The sequence below is a fragment of the Balaenoptera acutorostrata genome, chromosome X (genome assembly GCF_949987535.1).
Source record: "Balaenoptera acutorostrata chromosome X, mBalAcu1.1, whole genome shotgun sequence".
Lineage (NCBI taxonomy): Eukaryota > Metazoa > Chordata > Mammalia > Artiodactyla > Balaenopteridae > Balaenoptera > Balaenoptera acutorostrata.
Genome location: NC_080085.1, coordinates 38777489 through 38798783, shown reverse-complemented (window position 1 = coordinate 38798783; position 21295 = coordinate 38777489). Strand labels below are relative to the sequence as shown.

Below are 21295 nucleotides of genomic sequence, written 5' to 3'. Positions count from 1 at the left end.
AATACTAAACGAAGCAATCATTTAATGCCAAGAGCTCAATCTAAACAAAATAGGAAATGTAGAGTAATGAGTAAGGCTGAGTATGCAACAAAAAAAGAGTGTTAGTAAATGTAAATGGCTAATCAATCTGTTTGTGAAAACCAGTCAAAGAAGGATTAAAACCTGCTTGTGAGAGGATACATAATGGCTTTGGTGATCACTTTCCTCATCTTCCTGAAGATGGCAAAATACCATCTATGAGATCATTCAGAGGGTGCCACCTGATTAGCTACTGGTCATTAAGTTAATTTTTGGATATGCTGATTGTAGAATATGTCAATAGTAATTGTTTCAGTCAGCACTTATTGGCCAAGTGCCAACTATTTGCCAAGCACTCTGCTGAAAACTTCAATATATAGGCAGACCTCGAAGATATTGTGAGTTCGGTTCCAGACTACTGCAATAAAGTGAGTCACACAAAATTATTTTCTTTTTGGTTGCCCAGTGCGTATAAAAGTTATGTTTACATTATACTGTAGTCTATTGAGTGTGCAAGAGCATTATGTCTAAAAAAATGTACATATCTTAATTAAAAAATACTTTGTTGCTAAGAAATGCTAAGCATCATCTGACAAGGCAGGGTTGCCACAAACCTTCAATTCGTGAAAAAAAAATGCAATATTTGCGAAGCACAATAAAGCAAAGCACAACAAAACAAAGTTTGCCTGTACCAAGATAAGCCCTCCCTGCTGTAAAGGAGCTGACGGTGTTAGGAGCTAGGGTAGGGATGGGGAGAGGAGAAAATATCAAACATTGACTCAAACATACTATGGTAAGTACTCTAAGAATAGAGGGGCATGAAAATGCCATGGGGACCCAGGGAGGGATGGGCTAGCCTTACCTAGAGAAAGCTGAGAAGGCTTCGTAATACACATACCACCTGAGAATTGTAGAAGGCAGAGAAAGGCTACTGGGGAATGTATTCTAGGCAGACGGAACCATATGAGCAAACGCTTCCTACAGGAATCTAACAAGTTCTTGGAATGTCTGGGGAAAAGTTACACGGCTGGGCCCTATGGGTGATTTTGAGGATAGAATAGAGAGTAAGAAAGGCAGATAGGATCCTTTGCTTCATAAAACACATTTAGGAATACAAAACTTAACCTCTCAACAGAGAAAGACCATCAGTTTTGTGATGTGATTAGATTTCTGACCACGGGGTAGCTAGTTTCATGCTCAATCCCATAAGGAGTGTCAGGAAAATGCCTTTGGAGCCATGGGGTCAGTGGGGGGTGGGGCGGGGGGGGGAAGGGCACTCACCTGCACTAGCCTGACCCTGACCACATGAAAGAAGCAAGATAAACCCCATCATGTCAGGCATTTGTGGTGACATGGCAGCACCCTCCTTCATCTTTATTCCTTCTCAGGGCCATGTTTCAGGCTTCATGTGACTAGCTTCAATCTGGAGGATAGAAACTGAGGCAGAGCATATCTTAGTGACATACCTCTGAATCCAAGCGAGGACAACTGGCCCGCAGGGATTCCCTTGACCTTTCAGGTCCATGACGTTTGGGATACTGCAAGGAATTTTATCTTCATGGCCTAGAAAGTACACAGTAAATGTTCTGCTTCCAAATGGAAGACAGAGGACAGTATTGACAGTACAACTCTAGTAAAAAAAATAAACTCACATTTCTTAAGGTTTTTTTTTTTTTTCAAACATCTTTATTGAAGTATAATTGCCTTACAATAGTGTGTTAGCATCTGCTTTATAACAAAGTGAATCTGTTATACATATACAATATGTTCCCATTTCTCTTCCCTCTTGCATCTCCCTCCCTCCCACCCTCCCCATCCCACCCCTCTAGGTGGTCACAAAGCACCGAGCTGATCTCCCTGTGCTATGCGGCTGCTTCCCACTAGCTATCTATTTTACATTTGGTAGTGTATATATGTCCATGACACTCTCTTACCCTGTCACATCTCACCCCACCCCCTCCCCATATCCTCAAGTCCATTCTCTAGTAGGTCTGTGTCTTTATTCCCGTCTTGCCACTAGGTTCTTCATGGCCTTTTTTTTTTTTTTTTTCCCTTAGATTCCATATATATGTGTTAGCATACTGTATTTGTTTTTCTCTTTCTGACTTACTTCACTCTGTATGACAGACTCTAACTCCATCCACCTCATTACAAATACCTCCATTTCATTTCTTTTTATGGCTGAGTAATATTCCATGGTATATATGTGCCACATCTTCTTTATCCATTCATATGTCGATGGACATTTAGGTTGCTTCCATGTCCTGGCTATTGTAAATAGAGCTGCAATGAACATTTTGGTACATGACTCTTTTTGACCTATGGTTTTCTCAGGGTATATGCCCAGTAGTGGGATTGCTGGGTCGTATGGTAGTTCTATTTGTAGTTTTTTAAGGAACCTCCATACTGTTCTCCATAGTGGCTGTATCAATTTACATTCCCACCAACAGTGCAAGAGTGTTCCCTTTCCTCCACACCCTCTCCAGCATTTATTGTTTCTAGATTTTTTGATGATGGCCATTCTGACCGGTGTGAGATGATATCTCATTGTAGTTTTGATTTGCATTTCTCTAATGATTAATGATGTTGAGCATTCTTTCATGTGTCTGTAGGCCATCTGTATATCTTCTTTGGAGAAATGTCTATTTAGATCTTCTGCCCATTTTTGGATTGGGTTGTTCGTTTTTTTGTTATTGAGCTGCATGAGCTGCTTGTAAATCTTGGAGATTAATCCTTTGTCAGTTGCTTCATTTGCAAATATTTTCTCCCATTCTGAGGGTTGTCTTTTGGTCTTGTTTATGGTTTCCTTTGCTGTGCAAAAGCTTTTCAGTTTCATTAGGTCCCATTTGTTTATTTGTGTTCTTATTTCCATTTCTCTGGGAGCTGGGTCAAAAAGAATCTTGCTGTGATGTATGTCATAGAGTGTTCTGCCTATGTTTTCCTCTAAGAGTTTGATAGTGTCTGCCCTTACACTTAGGTCTTTAATCCATTTTGAGTTTATTTTTGTGCATGGTGTCAGGGAGTGTTCTAATTTCATACTTTTACATGTTCCTGTCCAATTTTCCCAGCACCACTTATTGAAGAGGCTGTCTTTTCTCCACTGTATATGCTTGCCTCCTTTATCAAAGATAAGTTGACCATATGTGTGTGGGTTTATCTCTGGGCTTTCTATCCTGTTCCATTGATCTATATTTCTGTTTTTGTGCCAATACCAAACTGTCTTGATTACTGAAGCTTTGTAATATAGTCTGAAGTCAGGGAGCCTGATTCCCCCAGCTCCATTTTTCATTCTCAAGATTGCTTTGGCTATTCGGGGTCTTTTGTGTTTCCATACAAATTGTGAAATTTTTTGTTCTAGTTCTGTGAAAAATGCCAGTGGTAGTTTGATAGGGATTGCATTGAATCTGTAGATTGCTTTGGGTAGTAGAGACATTTTCACAATGTTGATTCTTCCAATCCAGGAACATGGTATATCTCTCCATCTATTTGTATCATCTTTAATTTCTTTCATCAGTGTCTTATAATTTTCTGCATACAGGTCTTTTGTCTCCTTAGGTAGGTTTATTCCTAGATATTTTATTCTTTTTGTTGCAATGGTAAATGGGAGTGTTTTCTTAATTTCACTTTCAGATTTTTCGTCATTAGTGTATAGAAATGCAAGAGATTTCTGTGCATTAATTTTGTATCCTGCTACTTTACCAAATTCATTGATTAGCTCTAGGAGTTTTCTGGTAGCATCTTTAGGATTCTCTATGTATAGTATCATGTCATCTGCAAATAGTGACAGCTTTACTTCTTCTTTTCCGATTTGGATTCCTTTTATTTCTTTGTCTTCTCTGATTGCTGTGGCTAGGACTTCCAGAACTATGTTGAATAATAGTGGTGAGAGTGGGCAACCTTGTCTTGTTCCTGATCTTAGTGGAAATGGTTTCAGTTTTTCACCATTGAGGACAATGTTGGCTGTGGGTTTGTCATATATGGCCTTTATTATGTTGAGGAAAGTTCCCTCTATGCCTACTTTCTGCAGGGCTTTTATCATAAATGGGTGTTGAATTTTGTCAAAAGCTTTCTCTGCATCTATTGAGATGATCATATGGTTTTTCTCCTTCAATTTGTTAATATGGTGTATCACATTGATTGATTTGCGTATATTGAAGAATCCTTGCATTCCTGGGATAAACCCCACTTGATCATGGTGTATGATCCTTTTAATGTGCTGTTGGATTCTGTTTGCTAGTATTTTGTTGAGGATTTTTGCATCTATGTTCATCAGTGATATTGGCCTGTAGTTTTCTTTCTTTGTGACATCTTTGTCTGGTTTTGGTATCAGGGTGATGGTGGCCTCGTAGAATGAGTTTGGGAGTGTTCCTCCCTCTGCAATATTTTGGAAGAGTTTGAGAAGGATAGGTGTTAGCTCTTCTCTAAATGTTTGATAGAATTCGCCTGTGAAGCCATCTGGTCCTGGGCTTTTGTTTGTTGGAAGGTTTTTAATCACAGTTTCAATTTCATTACTTGTGATTGGTCTGTTCATATTTTCTATTTCTTCCTGGTTCAGTCTCGGCAGTTTGTGCATTTCTAAGAATCTGTCCATTTCTTCCAGGTTGTCCATTTTATTGGCATAGAGTTGCTTGTAGTAATCTCTCATGATCTTTTGTATTTCTGCAGTGTCAGTGGTTACTTCTCCTTTTTCATTTCTAATTCTATTGATCTGAGTCTTCTCCCTTTTTCTCTTGATGAGTCTGGCTAATGGTTTATCAATTTTGTTTATCTTCTCAAAGAACCAGCTTTTAGTTTCATTGATTTTTGCTATTGTTTCCTTCATTTCTTTTTCATTTATTTCTGACCTGATCTTTATAATTTCTTTCCTTCTGCTGGCTTTGGGGTTTTTTTGTTCTTCTTTCTCTAATTGCTTTAGGTGCAAGGTTAGGTTGTTTATTCGAGATGTTTCCTGTTTCTTGAGGTAGGCTTGTATTGCTATAAACTTCCCTCTTAGCACTGCTTTTGCTGTGTCCCATAGGTTTTGGGTCGTCGTGTCTCCATTGTCATTTGTTTCTAGGTATTTTTTGATTTCCCCTTTGATTTCTTCAGTAATCACTTCGTTATTAAGTAATGTATTGTGTAGCCTCCATGTGTTTGTATTTTTTACAGATCTTTTCCTGTAATTGATATCTAGTCTCATAGCGTTGTGGTCGGAAAAGATACTTGATACGATTTCAATTTTCTTAAATTTACCAAGGCTTGATTTGTGACCCAAGATATGATCTATCCTGGAGAGTGTTCCATGAGCACTTGAGAAAAATGTGTATTCTGTTGTTTTTGGGTGGAATGTCCTATAAATATCAATTAAGTCCATCTTGTTTAATGTATCATTTAAAGCTTGTGTTTCCTTATTTATTTTCATTTTGGATGATCTGTCCATTGGTGAAAGTGGGGTGTTAAAGTCCCCTACTATGATTGTGTTGCTGTCAATTTCCCCTTTCATGGCTGTTAGTATTTGCCTTATGTATTGAGGTGCTCCTATGTTGGGTGCATAAATATTTACAATTGTTATACCTTCCTCTTGGATCGATCCCTTGATCATTATATAGTGTCCTTCTTTGTCTCTTGTAATAGTCTTTATTTTAAAGTCTATTTTGTCTGATATGAGAATTGCTACTCCAGCTTTCTTTTGATTTCCATTTGCATGGAATATCTTTTTCCATCCCCTCACTTTCAGTCTGTATGTGTCCCTAGGTCTGAAGTGGGTCTCTTGTAGACAGCATATGTATGGGTCTTGTTTTTGTATCCATTCAGCCAGCCTGTGTCTTTTGGTGGGAGCATTTAATCCATTTACATTCAAGGTAATTATCGATATGTATGTTCCTATTCCCATTTTCTTAAATGTATTGGGTTTGTTATTGTAGGTGTTTTCCTTCTCTTGTGTTTCTTGCCTAGAGAATTTCCTTTAGCATTTGTTGTAAAGCTGGTTTGGTGGTGCTGAACTCTCTCAGCTTTTGCTTGTCTGTAAAGGTTTTAATTTCTCCATCGAATCTGAATGAGATCCTTGCTGGGTAGAGTAATCTTGGTTGTAGGTTTTTCTCCTTCATGACTTTAAGTATATCCTGCCACTCCCTTCTGGCTTGCAGAGTTTCTGCTGAGAGATCAGATGTTAACCTTATGGGGATTCCCTTGTGTGTTATTTGTTTTTTTTCCCTTGCTGCCTTTAATATGTTTTCCTTATAGTTAATTTTTGACAGTTTGATTAATATGTGTCTTGGCGTGTTCCTCCTTGGGTTTATCCTGTATGGGACTCTCTGTGCTTCCAGGACTTGATTAACTATTTCCTTTCCCATATTAGGGAAGTTTTCAACTATAATCTCTTCAAAAATTTTCTCAGTCCCTTTCTTTTTCTCTTCTTCTTCTGGTACCCCTATAATTCGAATGTTGGCACGTTTAATGTTGTCCCAGAGGTCCCTGAGACTGTCCTCAGTTCTTTTCATTCTTTTTTCTTTATCCTGCTCTGTAGTAGTTATTTCCACCATTTTATCTTCCAGGTCACTTATCCTTTCTTCTGCCTCAGTTATTCTACTATTGATCCCATCTAGAGTATTTTTAATTTCATTTATTGTGTTTTTCATCATTGCTTGGTTCCTCTTTAGTTCTTCTACATCCTTGTTAAATGTTTCTTGCATTTTGTCTATTCTCTTTCCAAGATTTTGGATCATCCTTACTATCATTATTCTGAATTCTTTTTCAGGTAGACTACCTATTTCCTCTTCATTTGTTAAGTCCAGTGTGTTTTGAGCCTGCTCCTTCATCTGCTGTGTGTTTTTCTGTCGTCTCATTTTGCCTATCTTACTGTGTTTGGGGTCTCCTTTTCACAGGCTGCAGGTTCGTAGTTCCCGTTGTTTTTGGTATCTGTCCCCAGCGGCTAAGGTTGGTTCAGTGGGTTGTGTAGGCTTCCTGGTGGAGGGAACTAGTGCCTGAGTTCTGGTGGATGAGGCTAGATCTTGTCTTTCTGGTGGGCACGTCCACGTCTGGTGGTGTATTTTGTGGTGTCTGTGGCCTTATTATGATTTTAGGCAGCCTCTCTGCCAATGGATGGGGTTGTGTTCCTGTCTAGCTAGTTGTTTGGCATAGGATGTCCAGCACTGTAGCTTGCTGGTCGTTGAGTGAAGCTGGGTCTTGATGTTGAGATGGAGATCTCTGGGAGATTTTTGCCATTTGGTATTACGTGGAGCTGGGAGGTCTCTTGTGGACCAGTGTTCTGAAGTTGGCTCTCCCACCTCAGAGGCACGGCCCTGATGCCTGGCTGGAGCACCAAGAGCCTTTCGTCCACACGGCTCAGAGTAAAAGGGAGAAAAAATAGAAAGAAAGAAAGAAAGAGGCTATAATATAGTGAAGTAAAATAAAGCTATTGTAAAGCAAAGCTATACAGACAAAATCTCACCCAGAAGCATATACATATACACTCACAAAAAAAAGGAAAAGGGGAAAATTAATATCTCCTGCTCCCAGAGTCCACCTCCTGAACTTGGGCTGATTCGTTGTCTATTCAGGTGTTCAGCAGATGCAGGCACATCAAGGTGTTTGTGGAGCTTTAATCCGCTGCCCCTGAGGCTGCTGGGAGAGATTTCCCCTTCTCTTCCCTGTTCGCACAGCTCCTGGGGTTCAGCTTTGGATTTGGACCCGCCTCTGCGTGTAGGTCACCTGAGGGCGTCTGTTCCCCGCCCAGACAGGACGGGGTTAAAGGAGCAGCTGCTTCGGGGGCTCTGGCTCACCCAGGCCGCGGGGAGGGAGGGGTACAGAGGAGGCGGGGCGAGCCTGCGGCGGCCGAGGCCGGCGTGACGTTGCACCAGCTCGAGGCGCGCAGTGCGTTCTCCCGGGGATGTTGTCCCCGGATCCCGGGACCCTGGCAGTGGCGGGCTGCACAGGCTCCCGGGAGGGGAGGTGTGGAGAGTGACCTGTGCTCACACACAGGCTTTTTGGAGGCGGCAGCAGCAGCCCCAGCGTCTCACGCCCGTCTCTGGGGTCCGCGCTGATCGCCGTGGCTTGTGCCCTTCTCTGGAGTTCGTTTAGGCGGCGCTCTGAATCCCCTCTCCTTGCGCGCAGCGAAACAAAGAGGCAAGAAAAAGTCTCTTGCCTCTTCGGCAGCTGCAGACCTTTTCCCGGTCTCCCTCCCGGCTAGCTGTGGTGCGCCAACCCCTTCAGGCTGTGTTCACGCCGCCAGCCCCAGTCCTCTCCCTGCGATCCGACCGCAGCCCGAGCCTCAGCTCCCAGCCCCGCCCGCCCCGGCGGGGGAGCAGACAAGCCTCTCGGGCTGGTGAGCGCCGCTCGGCGCCGAGCCTCTGTGCGGGAGTCTCTCCGATTTTCCCTCTGCGCCCCTGTTGCTGTGGGATCCGCGCTGATAGCCGCGGCTCGCGCCCTTCTCTGGCGTTCGTTTAGGCGGCGCTCTGAATCCCCTCTCCTTGCCCGCCGCGAAACAAAGAGGCAAGAAAAAGTCTCTTGCCTCTTCGGCAGCTGCAGACTTTTTCCCCGGACTCCCTCCCGGCTAGCTGTGGTGCGCTAACCCCTTCAGGCTGTGTTCACGCTGCCAGCCCCAGTCCTCTCCCTGCGATCCGACCGCAGCCCGAGCCTCAGCTCCCAGCCCTGCCCGCCCCGGCGGGGGAGCAGACAAGCCTCTCGGGCTGGTGAGTGCTGCTCGGCGCCGAGCCTCTGTGCGGGAATGTCTCCGCTTTGCCCTCCGCACCTCTGTGGCTGCGCTCTCCTCCATGGCTCTGAAGCTTCCCCCCTCCGCCCCCCGCAGTCTCCGCCCGCGAAGGGGCTCCTAGTGCGTGGAAACCTTTCCTCCTTCACGGCTCCCTCCCACTGGTGCAGGTGCCGTCCCTATTCTTTTGTCTCTGTTATTTCTTTTTTCTTTTGCTCTACCCAAGTACGGGGGGAGTTTCTTGCCTTTTTGGAGGTCGGACGTTTTCTGCCAGCGTTCAGTGGGTGTTCTGTAGGAGCAGTTCCACGTGTAGGTGTATTTCTACTGTATCTGTGGGAAGGAATGTGATCTCCGCGTCTTACTCTTCCGCCATCTTCTCTCTTAAGGTTTTTTACTTTAAGAAATGTGTGCTTATTTCTTAGACTGAAATATTGGGTTGGATTTTTCTGTAAGATGTTATGAAAACCCGAATGAACTTTTGGCCAACCCAATACTTTAGTGATTAAGTGGTAAAACACATAAGGAAATATTTTACTCCACCCAGCCACAAGAAGTATACATGGAAATATCCTATAGTGTCTATTCCCTCACCTGCACGAGAAACAGCAGGGATTTTTCTTCCCCAGTTTTGGGGCTTTCTTTTTCCCCAAAGGAAGAAGATTTCCACATGACAAGTGGAGGGAAGATATCTTTGCCTGTTTGAAATAAATTCTTGGTTTTCACATTTTTACATTCCAGTAGTCAGCATGATTAATTCTCTAAGCCTTTATTCTCTCTTCTAATATTTAATTCTAGGATTTGGCCAGGCCTCCCAGAGGTTTCCAATTTGGGTTCCGTCTGTTTGAAAGCAGTGATTCACGTGGTGAAAGCAGCACTGTTTAATGAACATGGAAAAAGCAAAATTACCTTCTCTTGCCGAGAACCCTTCCTGAATACGCTTAGGCTGTCCAGCCCATGCTGGCTATGAATAATTCCAGATTATGCTATGTATTATTATCGGCATTCTAGTATTCTATAGTATCTTCTATTCTCCTCCCCTTTTTTTGCTTGATGGCAACAATAAGGGTAGGTGAAGGAAAACCCACCAATTCAAGCCAACTCATTTGGTTTTCTGTAAAAGGCCCAGTGGTATACAGTGTTGACTAAGACAGAGCCTGGATGTTAGCTCTGGACATCCACATCCATTATCTGGAATATAATGGAAACCTGGAATAGGATGAATAATGACATGTTGATGGCGCTTCCCTTATGGTATTTTTGCCAGGGTAACAACAAACTGCCCCTCGTAGAAACTAAGTGCTGTGACACTCTGTCCTTTTGTGTAGCATATGGGCACTCTTTGTTAACTAGTGATGATGATGATACACTAGGAAAAACATATAGCATAAAGACAGAGACTCTGACATCTGGTCGACCTAGTTCAAATCCTAGCTCTGCAATTTTCTAGCAAGTGGGTCTTGGCAAGTCAGCACACATTTCTCTAAGCCTCAGTTTCCTCATGTGTAAAATGGGATAATGGATAATTGTAGCTATGCCATGGAGTTCTTTAAAAAGATTTAAAAAATAATTCAATAGAGGGAGGATGTATAACCAAGTGGTTAAGACTGTGGGCTCTGGAGTCAGATGACCTGGATTCAAATACCGGCTCTGCTACTTACTAGCTATGACCTAGAGTAAATTACTTTGTCTTTGTTGCTGGTTAGATTCCCCAGCAAAGCAGACTCTGAAGCAAAGATGAGCATATAGGATATGTACTAGGGAGAGCCTAGGCATCAACATCTGTGGAAGGGAGAGGAAGGAAGCAGGAGTGGGCAGAGAGAGAAGTTGGGTTTCTCCCAGTGAAGTTCCAGTGAAGACCTCAGCTGACCCTTCAGGGAGTTCTAGGACTAAGATGGCCCTTCAGAAATGTCCCAAGTTGGGGCGAGGGGTCAGGTTTTTATAGCCCTGTGATGATCAGTCACTGGATGCAATTGCTGCTGGAAGGAGGCATGACCTTGAACCAGGCAATTTTCTTTAGTGGAGGCAATTGCCAAAGAGGGCTGACATCAGAAGGCCATCTTCCTGCAGCACTTCCAGCACCTGGGAATAAGTCCTTCATGTTTTTTTGGTTTTTTTTTTTTTACTATATGATTCCATTTATATAAAATACTAGAAAATACAAACTAATCTATAGAGACAGAAAGCAGATCAGTGGTTGACTGGGGAGGGGGGCCTGGAATGGGCCAAGAGCAGGGAGGAACAGCAAGGTCCTTCATTTTTGAAGGGAGGTCTAGGCAGGGCACCACAGTGTCCACCACAGCCTCTGTACCTCCATATTCTCACCTGCAAAATGGGGGTTATAATCGTACTGACCTCACATGGTTGTGGTAAAGATTACTGCACTTAGAAGAGTGTTTGGCGCCCCCCAAAATGTTAACTGTTGTAATTTAATGCAGTGAAACTCTTCACACTGGAAGAGCTAAGTGCTCAAGGAATGGTGGTTTTGGAGCCATAGTCATACTCACAGATTTGTTAAATGTTACTAATAGAAAAGGTTTTAAAAATTATTGGATCATGCCCCTTAGGAGATGGGGAAGCCAGAGCTCAGTGAGAGGAAGTGATTTGCCAAGTTCATTGGTGGAATGACCAGGTGGGAAACTGGGGGCACGTGTCTCCTCGCTCAAAGTTGGTGAACCAGCTATCCATGACCGGGCATATACAGTCCCTCACTTTACATATGTGAAGCAAATACTTATTTTACCTCCATTGATGTCAGTCCCTTTACCTGTAAGCTCTTGGTGCAGGAGTGAACTTTGGCTTTTATTCCATTTTGTCTGTGACAAAGATCACGTAAGAACTGGAGGAACTCATGAACATTATTCCAAAATTGCCAATGGACTTCCTGACATTTAGAGTCTGAGGAAACGGACCAACCTTGGTCTTTGTGGGAAGGCTCTCCTCTGGCTCTCTGAGACTGACCACTTTTATCTCTTTGCTTTGCTTTCAAGGGTCCTACGCCAGCCCGTGGGCAGGATTTACTTCGCAGGCACGGAGACTGCTACACGCTGGAGCGGCTACATGGAGGGGGCTGTGGAGGCCGGGGAGAGAGCAGCCCGAGAGGTAAGGCCTGGGGTCACGGGCTGTGGGGAAGGAAGCAGCTCATGGGCCTGACAAACAGGTGAAATATGTCTGAGATCCTGGGAGCCAATTCCCCATGAACCCCCATCTGAAGGACAATGAAACACCTTTTTTTTTTTTTTTTAAAGAAATTCACGTTCTTTTTATTTATTTATTTATGACTGTGTTGAGTCTTCGTTTCTGTGCGAGGGCTTTCTCTAGTTGCGGCAAGTGGGGACCACTCTTCATCGCGGTGCGCGGGCCTCTCACCATCGCAGCCTCTCTTGTTGCGGAGCACAGGCTCCAGACGCGCAGGCTCAGTAATTGTGGCTCACGGGCCCAGTTGCTCCGCGGCATGTGGGATCTTCCCAGACCGGGGCTCGAACCCGTGTCCCCTGCATTGGCAGGCAGACTCTCAACCACTGTGCCACCAGGGAAGCCCCGAAAACACCTTTTTAACAGTAGTCTCAGGTGAAATGAACACCTTAACCCAAAAGTAACAATGAGTCCAAGGTAAAAAGAGTCCATGGGGCAAAAGATCACCATGGCTATACTTGAGAGATAACCTAGGTCTAATATTAGAGAACCAAACATGTTTACACTAGGATTCAGAATTCATTTATATATTTTCCGACAGTTTCTCTGATCTCATCCCTATTAAGGCGTGTTCACGGCTATTAAAATTTATGGTGAGTCTAATGGTTGGACCTTCTTATGCTATAGATGGAAGACCTTTTGGATCTTTTCAAAGGTTCAGTGGACTACACTGGCTTTTGCCCTCGTGTTTTTGATGGATATCCCAAAAGACATTGGTAGTCCTTTATTTAAAGAGCAGATTAGGAGAAAGATGGTGTCATTTTTGTTATTCACCAAGATGCGCTTTCTTTTCAGATCCTGCATGCCATGGGAAAGATCCCAGAGGATGAAATCTGGCAGCCCGAACCAGAGTCTGTGGTACGTTATATTTTATATCGTGAATTTCAATCTCTTTCCTCTAAAAACAATTACTTGCAAATAGAACACACTTGTATATATTCACAGACCTTCCCCTAAGTGATTCAACCCATGAATGTTTAAAGAGATGCCATGGGTTAGGGCAGAGGTGAGGGATTTAGAAGAACTTCGATAAATTTGCAGCTGCCACATGCCTTGCAGATTATTAGGAAAAAATTATTTTTTGGTCGGATGAGATATTACTCAGAGAGTTCTAGACTTATTAAGAACTCAATAAATGTCTGTTGAATAAATCTCTAACCTGGTGATAGGGGGGAGGAAATGAAAGGAAGATATGTCAGTATCCCCTGTCTGGGGACAAAGGAGTGGAATGAAATGGAGCAGATTTAGGTTAAAAATGCATTTTCAATATACTTATCATTTTGTAATAAAACCCCAGGAAATTTTCCTGCCTGGAAGGAAGTACACACATCATAGAGGACAAGGGTCCAAAGGGTCAAAGTTATTCGTCTGTCAAGTGTAAGGTTAAAAACAGTAGCCTGGCCACTCCAAAGTCATTCTCTTAGTGCTTCTTTCAGAGATGGGATTGAGGACTGAGTGGACCACAGATGCATCCACTCAGCAAATATTTATTGTGCACCTGCTTTGCATCAGCCGCTGGGATAATGGTACAGCAGCGCTTTCAGAGCTCAGCATGTGGTGGGGAGAACAGAAGATAACAAAAAAGCCCACGTGCCATGAAGATGACATGCTGAGAATGTAAAAAGAGGGGGTCATCTTAGTTTGGGGACACTGGAAAGGCTCCCGAAGGAAGTGAGGTATAAACTGAGACTTGAAGTTAGTGGTCAGAATTAGTTAAGTAAAGGGCCCGGTGGGGAACGGGGAATGAATGTTCTGAGCAAAGGGAATGTGGTGTTTCATGGCCTAGAGGTTGGCAAGTGTGAGTCACGTTCGGAGAACTGGAAGAAATACAGACTTTCTGGAGCAAAGTGCATAAGCCCTGTACTGACACCAAATATTCTCTGAACCCAGGATGTCCCTGCGAAGCCCATTACCACCACCTTCTTGGAGAGACATTTGCCCTCCGTGCCCGGCCTGCTGAGGCTGATTGGATTGACCACCATCTTGTCAGCAACTGCTCTTGGCTACCTGGCCCACAAAAGGGGGCTACTTGTGCGGGTCTAAAGAGAGGGCATCTGTAAGCACACCCTCTTCTGCTTCTATTTGGTGTGTGGGTTTGGGGAAGGAGTTGTAACAAAGTTCCATGAAGACACAAAGAATGTAGAGTGAAGTGGGGAGCATGACGATAAGTCAGACTTCCGACCACAGGAAAACAATATCTCTTTCTCCATTTTGATCCCTGTGTATTGTCCAGTACCTAGCTTAGCACTCTGTCTCACCCATTTCCAAGTTCACTGGTCTCAGAATCTTTACAGTAGTTAAACAGGCTTGTTAAAGGTCCTTGCTATCCTACAGTATACATCGCCCAGGCACAAAAAACTAGCTTTTTCCTACCTCTGTGGTTTTGTGCTTGTCCTTCCTCTTACCTGTAAGGTCCACATCTTCCAAGATCTCTGCATTTGTCCTTAGAATGCTGTATTGTTACAGCTGGAAGAACTTAGACACCACCTTGTCCTTACTTGCTATTTTAGAGTTGAGCAAACTGAAGCCAAGAGAGGTGGGACTTCATTGCCCAAGGTCCACAATAAGCCACTGATATTTTGTTGAGTAGAATACAGGTCCATTGCTTTATCCCCTTTCCCAGGATGAATTTCCCAATCACCCTCTCTACTCCCTGCCATGGTCGCTGATCGTGTCCCCTTGTGTGGGTTTACTCTGTACTAAGTTGTTTTGTGCTGCTCAGTATATTTCCTTAAGTCTTACTGTCTTGGGCCGTGTGTCTTCAGCTCATTTTAATTTTTTTGAGGGTAGAAGTCTTGTCATTTCTTCCTCTTGTATCCTCCCTTGTATCTGGATATGAAGGTTAGTACACATTTGGGTAATTAAAAATAAAGTTGATTGACCAGATGTCTGTTGCCTTTTCTTTTTGGGTAATGACTTTCAAGGGTTTTGACAAATCAAATCAAGATCCAGTATTAGGTATATAATTGTGGCTTAAAAGCATTGAGTCAAAATTTCCTTGAAGCTCAGATGATGCATGCATTTGGATTGTGTGGTCCATCATGGGTGGTGTCTATGTGAGCACTTGGTAAATGATTTATAATGATATCATAAGGATGCTAAAAGACACAGCTCCTTGCTTTCACCCCCTCCGCCCCCGAAAAAAAGCTGTCAAAATAATTGACATATTAATAAGTAAGATGCTTTAACTATGAAGACATTATAATATTTCAGTTGACCTTTCATATTCCTTATCAGTGCAAAGCTTTTTACTAGGTAAACTCATTAATTTAAAACCATAGTTCCACAGTCCATTAAATCCTATTTGAACTACTTTTTAAGTGAGATCATCATTTCAAAGTATTCATACCTCTCAACTCCCAAGATCAGTTTTTATCAGGATATATATATATTTTTTAACATCTTTATTGGAGTATAATTGCTTTACATTGTTATGTTAGTTTCTGCTTTATAACAAAGTGAATCAGCTATACATATACATATATCCCCATATCTCTTCCCTCTTGCATCTCCCTCCCTCCCACCCTCCCTATCCCACCCCTCTAGGTGGTCATAAAGCACCGAGCTGATCTCCCTGTGCTATGTGGCTGCTTCCCACTAGCTATCTATTTTACGTTTGGTAGTGTATATATGTCCATGCCACTCTCTCACTTCGTCCCAGCTTACCCTTCCCCCTCCCTGTGTCCTCAAGTCCATTCTCTACGTCTGCGTCTTTATTCCTGTCCTGCCCCTAGGTTCATCAGAACCTTTTTTTTTTTTTAGATTCCATATATATGTGTTAGCATATGGTATTTGTTTTTCTCTTTCTGACTTACTTCACTCTGTATGACAGTCTCTAGGTCCATCCACCTCACTACAAATAACTGAGTTTCGTTTCTTTTTATGGCTGAGTAATATTCCATTGTATATATGTGCCACATCTTCTTTATCAGGATATATTTTAAATCCATAAATGACCATTCTCACATGCTCCTTTAGAAAATGAAGGTTGTTTTTCTTAGCATAAATGAAATTTAAGAAATCTCCCAGGATTAATCAATAATAGTATAGTTTCCGATTTTTACAGTGACATTTAGATTCATGAATTTGTAGGAACTTTAGAGACTAAATGAGGAGATTAAAGAACCCACTAAGACTTCTGTAACCATTTTGGTTTGGGGATCTGTCTAGAAATATAATGTATTTGGCCTAGGAGTGTCTTCTTGAGAATGCTCCCCTCGGAAACAGTCCCGCCCACCCTGGGAGTCGTCATGCTACTAACTCCAGCACATACATTAAGAAAGAGTCAAATAAGGAATTACCTTCTCCAGGAATCTCCTGGACCACTCATCCTGCAGCTGGGCCAGTGGAGAATGCTCAGTGTTCTCCCAGTGTTACATGCCTAGACCTCTTGTCTTGCACTTACCCTATGATATACTGCAATTGCGCCATCTTGTTAAATTACGTGATTTGAGGTGCCAAGTTACATTCGATATTAGTTACCAGGGTAAATCCTGAAATGATAGACAAAAATGGGAAACTTTAAATGAAAGACCTAAAAACCAGTTTCTTGTCTGATGAAACCCCTCACCAGTTTTGAGCGTATGAAAAGAGTGGGGAGGGTTTTTAAAAAACTTTTATTTAAATATAGTTGATTTACAATGTTGTGTTAGTTTCAGACGTACAGCAAAGTGATTCAGTTATACATATATATATATATATATATATATATATATATATTCTTTTTTTACATTCTCTTCCATTATAGGTTATTACAAGATATTGAGTATATGTCAAATCTAAATAATGATACAAATGAACTATTTTACAAAACAGAAATAGACTCACAGACGTAGAACACAAACTTATGGTTACTAAAGGGGAAAGGGGGAGAGGGATAAATTAGGAGTTTGGGATTAAAATATACACACTACTATATATAAAGTAGATAACCAATAAGGACTTACTGTATAACACAGAGAGGGGGTTTTGAAGGGGTAGATTCGTGAAGAAGTCTCTTTAGAGAGACCTGCCGTGCTTCGAGTCCAACCCGCCCCAAAAGGGAGGGCCAGGGTTTTACTTTCTCATCCGAAGTCTTAAGAGAGGGGCTTCAAGGAGACCCCTTCGAGAGCTTGAGACACCCCAGAAGAATCTAAAGCCTTGGCTTCTGTTCAAGATGCTTCTGACTTGAGAGTGAGGGAATGCTAAGACTGCCAGAAAACAGAAGCTGAATGGAGATCAAAATTGACTAACCAGACGATCCTATATTACCTACTCTTTTTAAAAACAATGTATCTGTGCTGTCTTTTGCAGAGAGCTAATTTTCATTTTTCTTCATACTCATTTTCAAAGCTTCAACTGCCTTCTTGACTATATTTTAGTTGAGGTAGCTCTAATAACTGGTTGGATCTGGTTTTCTCTTGGGTAGGTGATGAGTCTCAGGCAGTGATTCTCAGCTGAGGGTACACATCAGAATTACTGGGGTGCTTTGGAAAGACCCACATGTCTAAGCTTTACATGGAGAGTTTAATTTAGCAGGTTGGGAAGAAGACAAGTGTCTTCATAGATCTTCTCTGTGAAGGTCTTAGCCAAGGGCTAAGAATCACAAGTTCAAAGGTACAATAGAGCTTGGGCATACGGAGTTGAGCTTTTCTCAGAGGCCTGCTGCTCTGTCTCCATCCTCTGTTACATCAATGTGAAAAGAAGATGCTTATAAGATACTTGAAATAAAAGGAAACAGTGGGACTTCCCTGGTGGCGCAGTGGTTAAGACTCCATGCTCCCAATGCAGGGGGCCCAGGTTCAGTCCCTGCTCAGAGAACTAGATCCCATACGCGTGCTGCAACTAAAAGTTCGCATGCCACAACTAAGGAGCCCTCAAGCCACAACCTGGAGCCCGTCTGCCACAACTAAGGAGCCTCCCTGCCGCAACTAAGACCCAGCGCAACCAAATACATAAATAATAAATATTTAAAAAAAAAGGAAACAGTGTTCCTCTATGAAAGTTAAGCATTAATTCGACATGTTAAAGAGTGAGACATGTTCCCTGGATCATAAGAACTGCTTGACTGGGAATTCCCTGGCGGTCCAGTGGTTAGGACTCCAAGCTTTCACTGCCGAGGACACGGGTTCGATCCCTGGTTGGGGAACTAAGATCCTGAGATCCCACAAGCTGCGTGGCATGGCCAAAAACAAAAAACAAAAACTGCTTGACCAGAGAAAGGCTATCTATCTTGATTGGAAGGCATGGTTGTCTTAGGCTGGGTCCTCCCCAAAAATTAGAACCTCAAACAAGGGCTTGTATGCAGATAGTTCACTTTTGGAAGTGATCTCAGGGAGCAGAAATGGGATTAGGAAGAGTGAAACCGGGCAGGAGGGAAAGCCAATCCAAGGGTGAGTTATTGAACTGGTCACTGCTGTGGGCTACTGGGGCTCAGTGCGGCCAGGCACCCTCTGAGGAGCTATGCAGAATGTACCTTAGAAGAGATCACCCGAGGGAACCAAAGAAGGGTGCATTTATCTCCCACTGGTTTAAGTTTTCCTTGAACTGTTAACTCCCTTCCAGTTTTGTCCATGTATCAGAATGGCCAGTGAAGAAGGTGCTATCAGTAACTTGCACATCTGGTTGCTGCTGCAGCAATGGCTGGAGTGAAAAAATAGGCTGAGAGTATGTGGTGATGCCCAAGAGATGTCCTATATATAGGGCCCAGTATACAACTTAAAAGACAAGTTAAAAGAAGCCCAGTATGTTTTTGTTTGTTTGTTTGTTTTGGTTTTGTCCAAGGGAGAGATTCTGAATCTTGGGGGAAAAAAACATCTGTTTATGTGACACTCTTATGGATATTTTAGTTTTAAAAGAATACATCCCAATTTGAGATCTTCAAGGCTGCACGACTGGGGGTCAATCCCATCTACTGATAAGATCCCATGCAAGAAAGAGATCGACGAAACACTGTTTGCCATGCCTGTGGTCTCCTTTTAAAAAAGTGGTCAGAAGTGGATCTTTGCATACCAGTCACCTGCTTTTGTGATCCTACTACTCTGGCCGCAACCGATTGGACTAGGGTTGATTTCCTGAGTCAAAGACAGAACTCTATGAGTAGCCAGTGGCCCATGAATTGGCCTGGCCCAAAGTCTTTCTGTGGCAGTGGTGAAGATGAAGTGGACACAAGGAGGGGGCAGACTAAGGCACAGGAATGGGGTAATGATGGCCGATCCTGAGGGAGTGACAGTAGAGTGGCCGCTGTGTCACCTGACCTATCGATGCATCTCAACAGCAATGACCGATGTTCCAGGACATCAGAAGACTTGACTGAGCCCCAGTGGCCTGATCTCCCCTACTTCTTCACTTCCTCTAGTTTTTCTCTGGAAACTGAGTGTATTTAACAGAGATGTCTTACCTCTGCCAACATTCACCTCCCTCCTATCTGCTTCCTCTCGAACTTCAACTTCTGCTTGTCCCCTGCGACCTGGTCCTCTGTCACTGTACACCTTTTAGGATCTTGTCTCCTGGACCATCTGTTAGGATCCCTTAACTTCCATCTTAACCTCGGCTCCAAACTAAGAAGGACAAGTTCTCATTTCCACAATAAATTACATCTTGTAACCAAAGAGAATAGTCTAGAATGCTGTGTACTCTAGGAGAATGTACAGGCAACTTGGTGTGATGTGGTGGTGGGTTTGTTGTTTGTTTCCTGTTAGTTTGTCTTTTAAGTGCTGAGGAAGACTCATCTGAGTTGAAAATTCTCCTGGGGAGTGATCTTAATGACATCTCAGCCTGTGGACACTAGAAACCGAGCTCCTGTATTAGAAATAGCTGATCTAATCAGACCCTGCACTTAGCCTGGGCTTTCTGATGTGATTGTTCTTGGCATTTCTGCTGAGATCACGCAATGAGTCACTGACAAGTCATACACCACTCCGGCAGAAAGACATTCCAGCCTCTGGCCTCCATCCATGATCACTTTGACCACTTCTTTCACCTTTCTTTACATCTCTAATCCTCCACCATTTCTTCCGTAAGCATTCTGGTTCAGTTTATTCTTGAAAGTCCATTTCCCTGCAAGGCAAAACGCTGAGTGGCACTGAGCTTTTGTTCTTGAGTTTGACATATCTGTTTTACCTCTAGGCCATTTCACTGTATTATAGTTTCTTTTCCCTAACCTGCTGTCAAAATCTTTTTAATACCAGAATCTTCCCTGGGGTTTAGAAAATCAAACAGAAAGTCCTGGAGTTATGTGGGAGCAGTGAGAAGGAGACCACCAGCTGTTTCAGAAAAGACTTAGAACTGGCCTGGGCCCTAAGCCCCTCATTCCCATGGTCGATCCCTCCTTTCTGGTCTCGTGTTGTCCTCTACCTGCCCTTCTCCTCTTCTGCTGTTTGAGCTCCAGTGCTGTCAAACGCTCAGGCCCTTAGTCCACTGGCCAAGCCTGGGTTTGGATAAATATAACTCCTTCTGGAGCTCGAAACTCAGTGATGATGTTGGCCCTTTGGACTATGCATCCTTATATTTTGGAAGCACTCCAAGGACAGAATTTATCTTCAAAATCGTGTCCTCTAAAAGTTGCTTGGAGGGAGTTCCCTGGTGGTCTAGTGGTTAGGATTCTGTGCTTTCACTGCCATGGCCCAGTTTCAATCCCTGGTTGGGGAACTGAGATCCTGCAAGCCGTGTGGCGTGGCCAAAATAAAATTAAATAAATAAATGAATACATAAATAAATTAAAAACTGCTTGGAATGTTAAAACCAGGAAATACGTTATGTGTCTTTCAGAAATATAAGAGCCTCCCTGCCAACTCCCTGCATCCTTGAGTTTCCTTTGTTTTAGGTGCCCAATGCCACAGGCGCTACTTAAGCAAGGGACAATGTAGGCGATGAAACCCGGCATAGAAAGGAGCAGTATAAGGGCAAGGTTCACAGAGGGAGCTCTAGGCATTACTGGTCATTCCCCAATGGCCGTCTCTTTTTGAGCCACAAGTTAGGACAGAAGGTTGGGTATTAGACTTACTCAATATTCATCCTTCCACTTCCTTCCTAATAGAATCTTGATTTTGTTTAGCTATTCACCCACCACTATGCCTCAGGGTAAGTAGGCTGGCCACATCCTCAGTCCTAAAAGATGGGCACTGGTTAGTCTAAGCTGATCGTGGTGGGCCTGTTTCCTTTGTCAATGGTTACCTTAAGCCTGGGTATGTTATGTAATTCTGGCTAAGGGCAAAAAAGAAGTTTTCTTGGGGGGTGTTGGGGGGGGTGGGCTGGAGCTTCTGGAAAAGAGTCCGTCACTCTTAAAAACAGACCCATGAAAGAAAAAATCCCATCCCATCCTTTCTCTGGACATCATAAGTGTCTGGATGTGACACTTGTAATGGCTGCAGCCATCTAACTTTCAAGCTAAGGATGAGGCCCACACACAGAAAAGGTCAG

At 43.1% G+C, this 21295-nt stretch overlaps 1 protein-coding gene across 1 annotated transcript in view; it reads left to right on the top strand.

Moving 5' to 3' along the window:
• The window catches only part of MAOB (monoamine oxidase B), a 115909-nt gene extending 101127 nt beyond the window's left edge, over nt 1-14782 (top strand). The window contains exons 13-15 of the mRNA XM_007180263.2: nt 11692-11803; nt 12692-12754; nt 13787-14782. Coding sequence (XP_007180325.2) covers nt 11692-11803; nt 12692-12754; nt 13787-13939 — 328 coding nt within the window. The 3' untranslated portion in view covers nt 13940-14782. The remainder of the gene's footprint in view (nt 1-11691; nt 11804-12691; nt 12755-13786) is intronic.
• Nucleotides 14783-21295: the final 6513 nt, after the last annotated feature.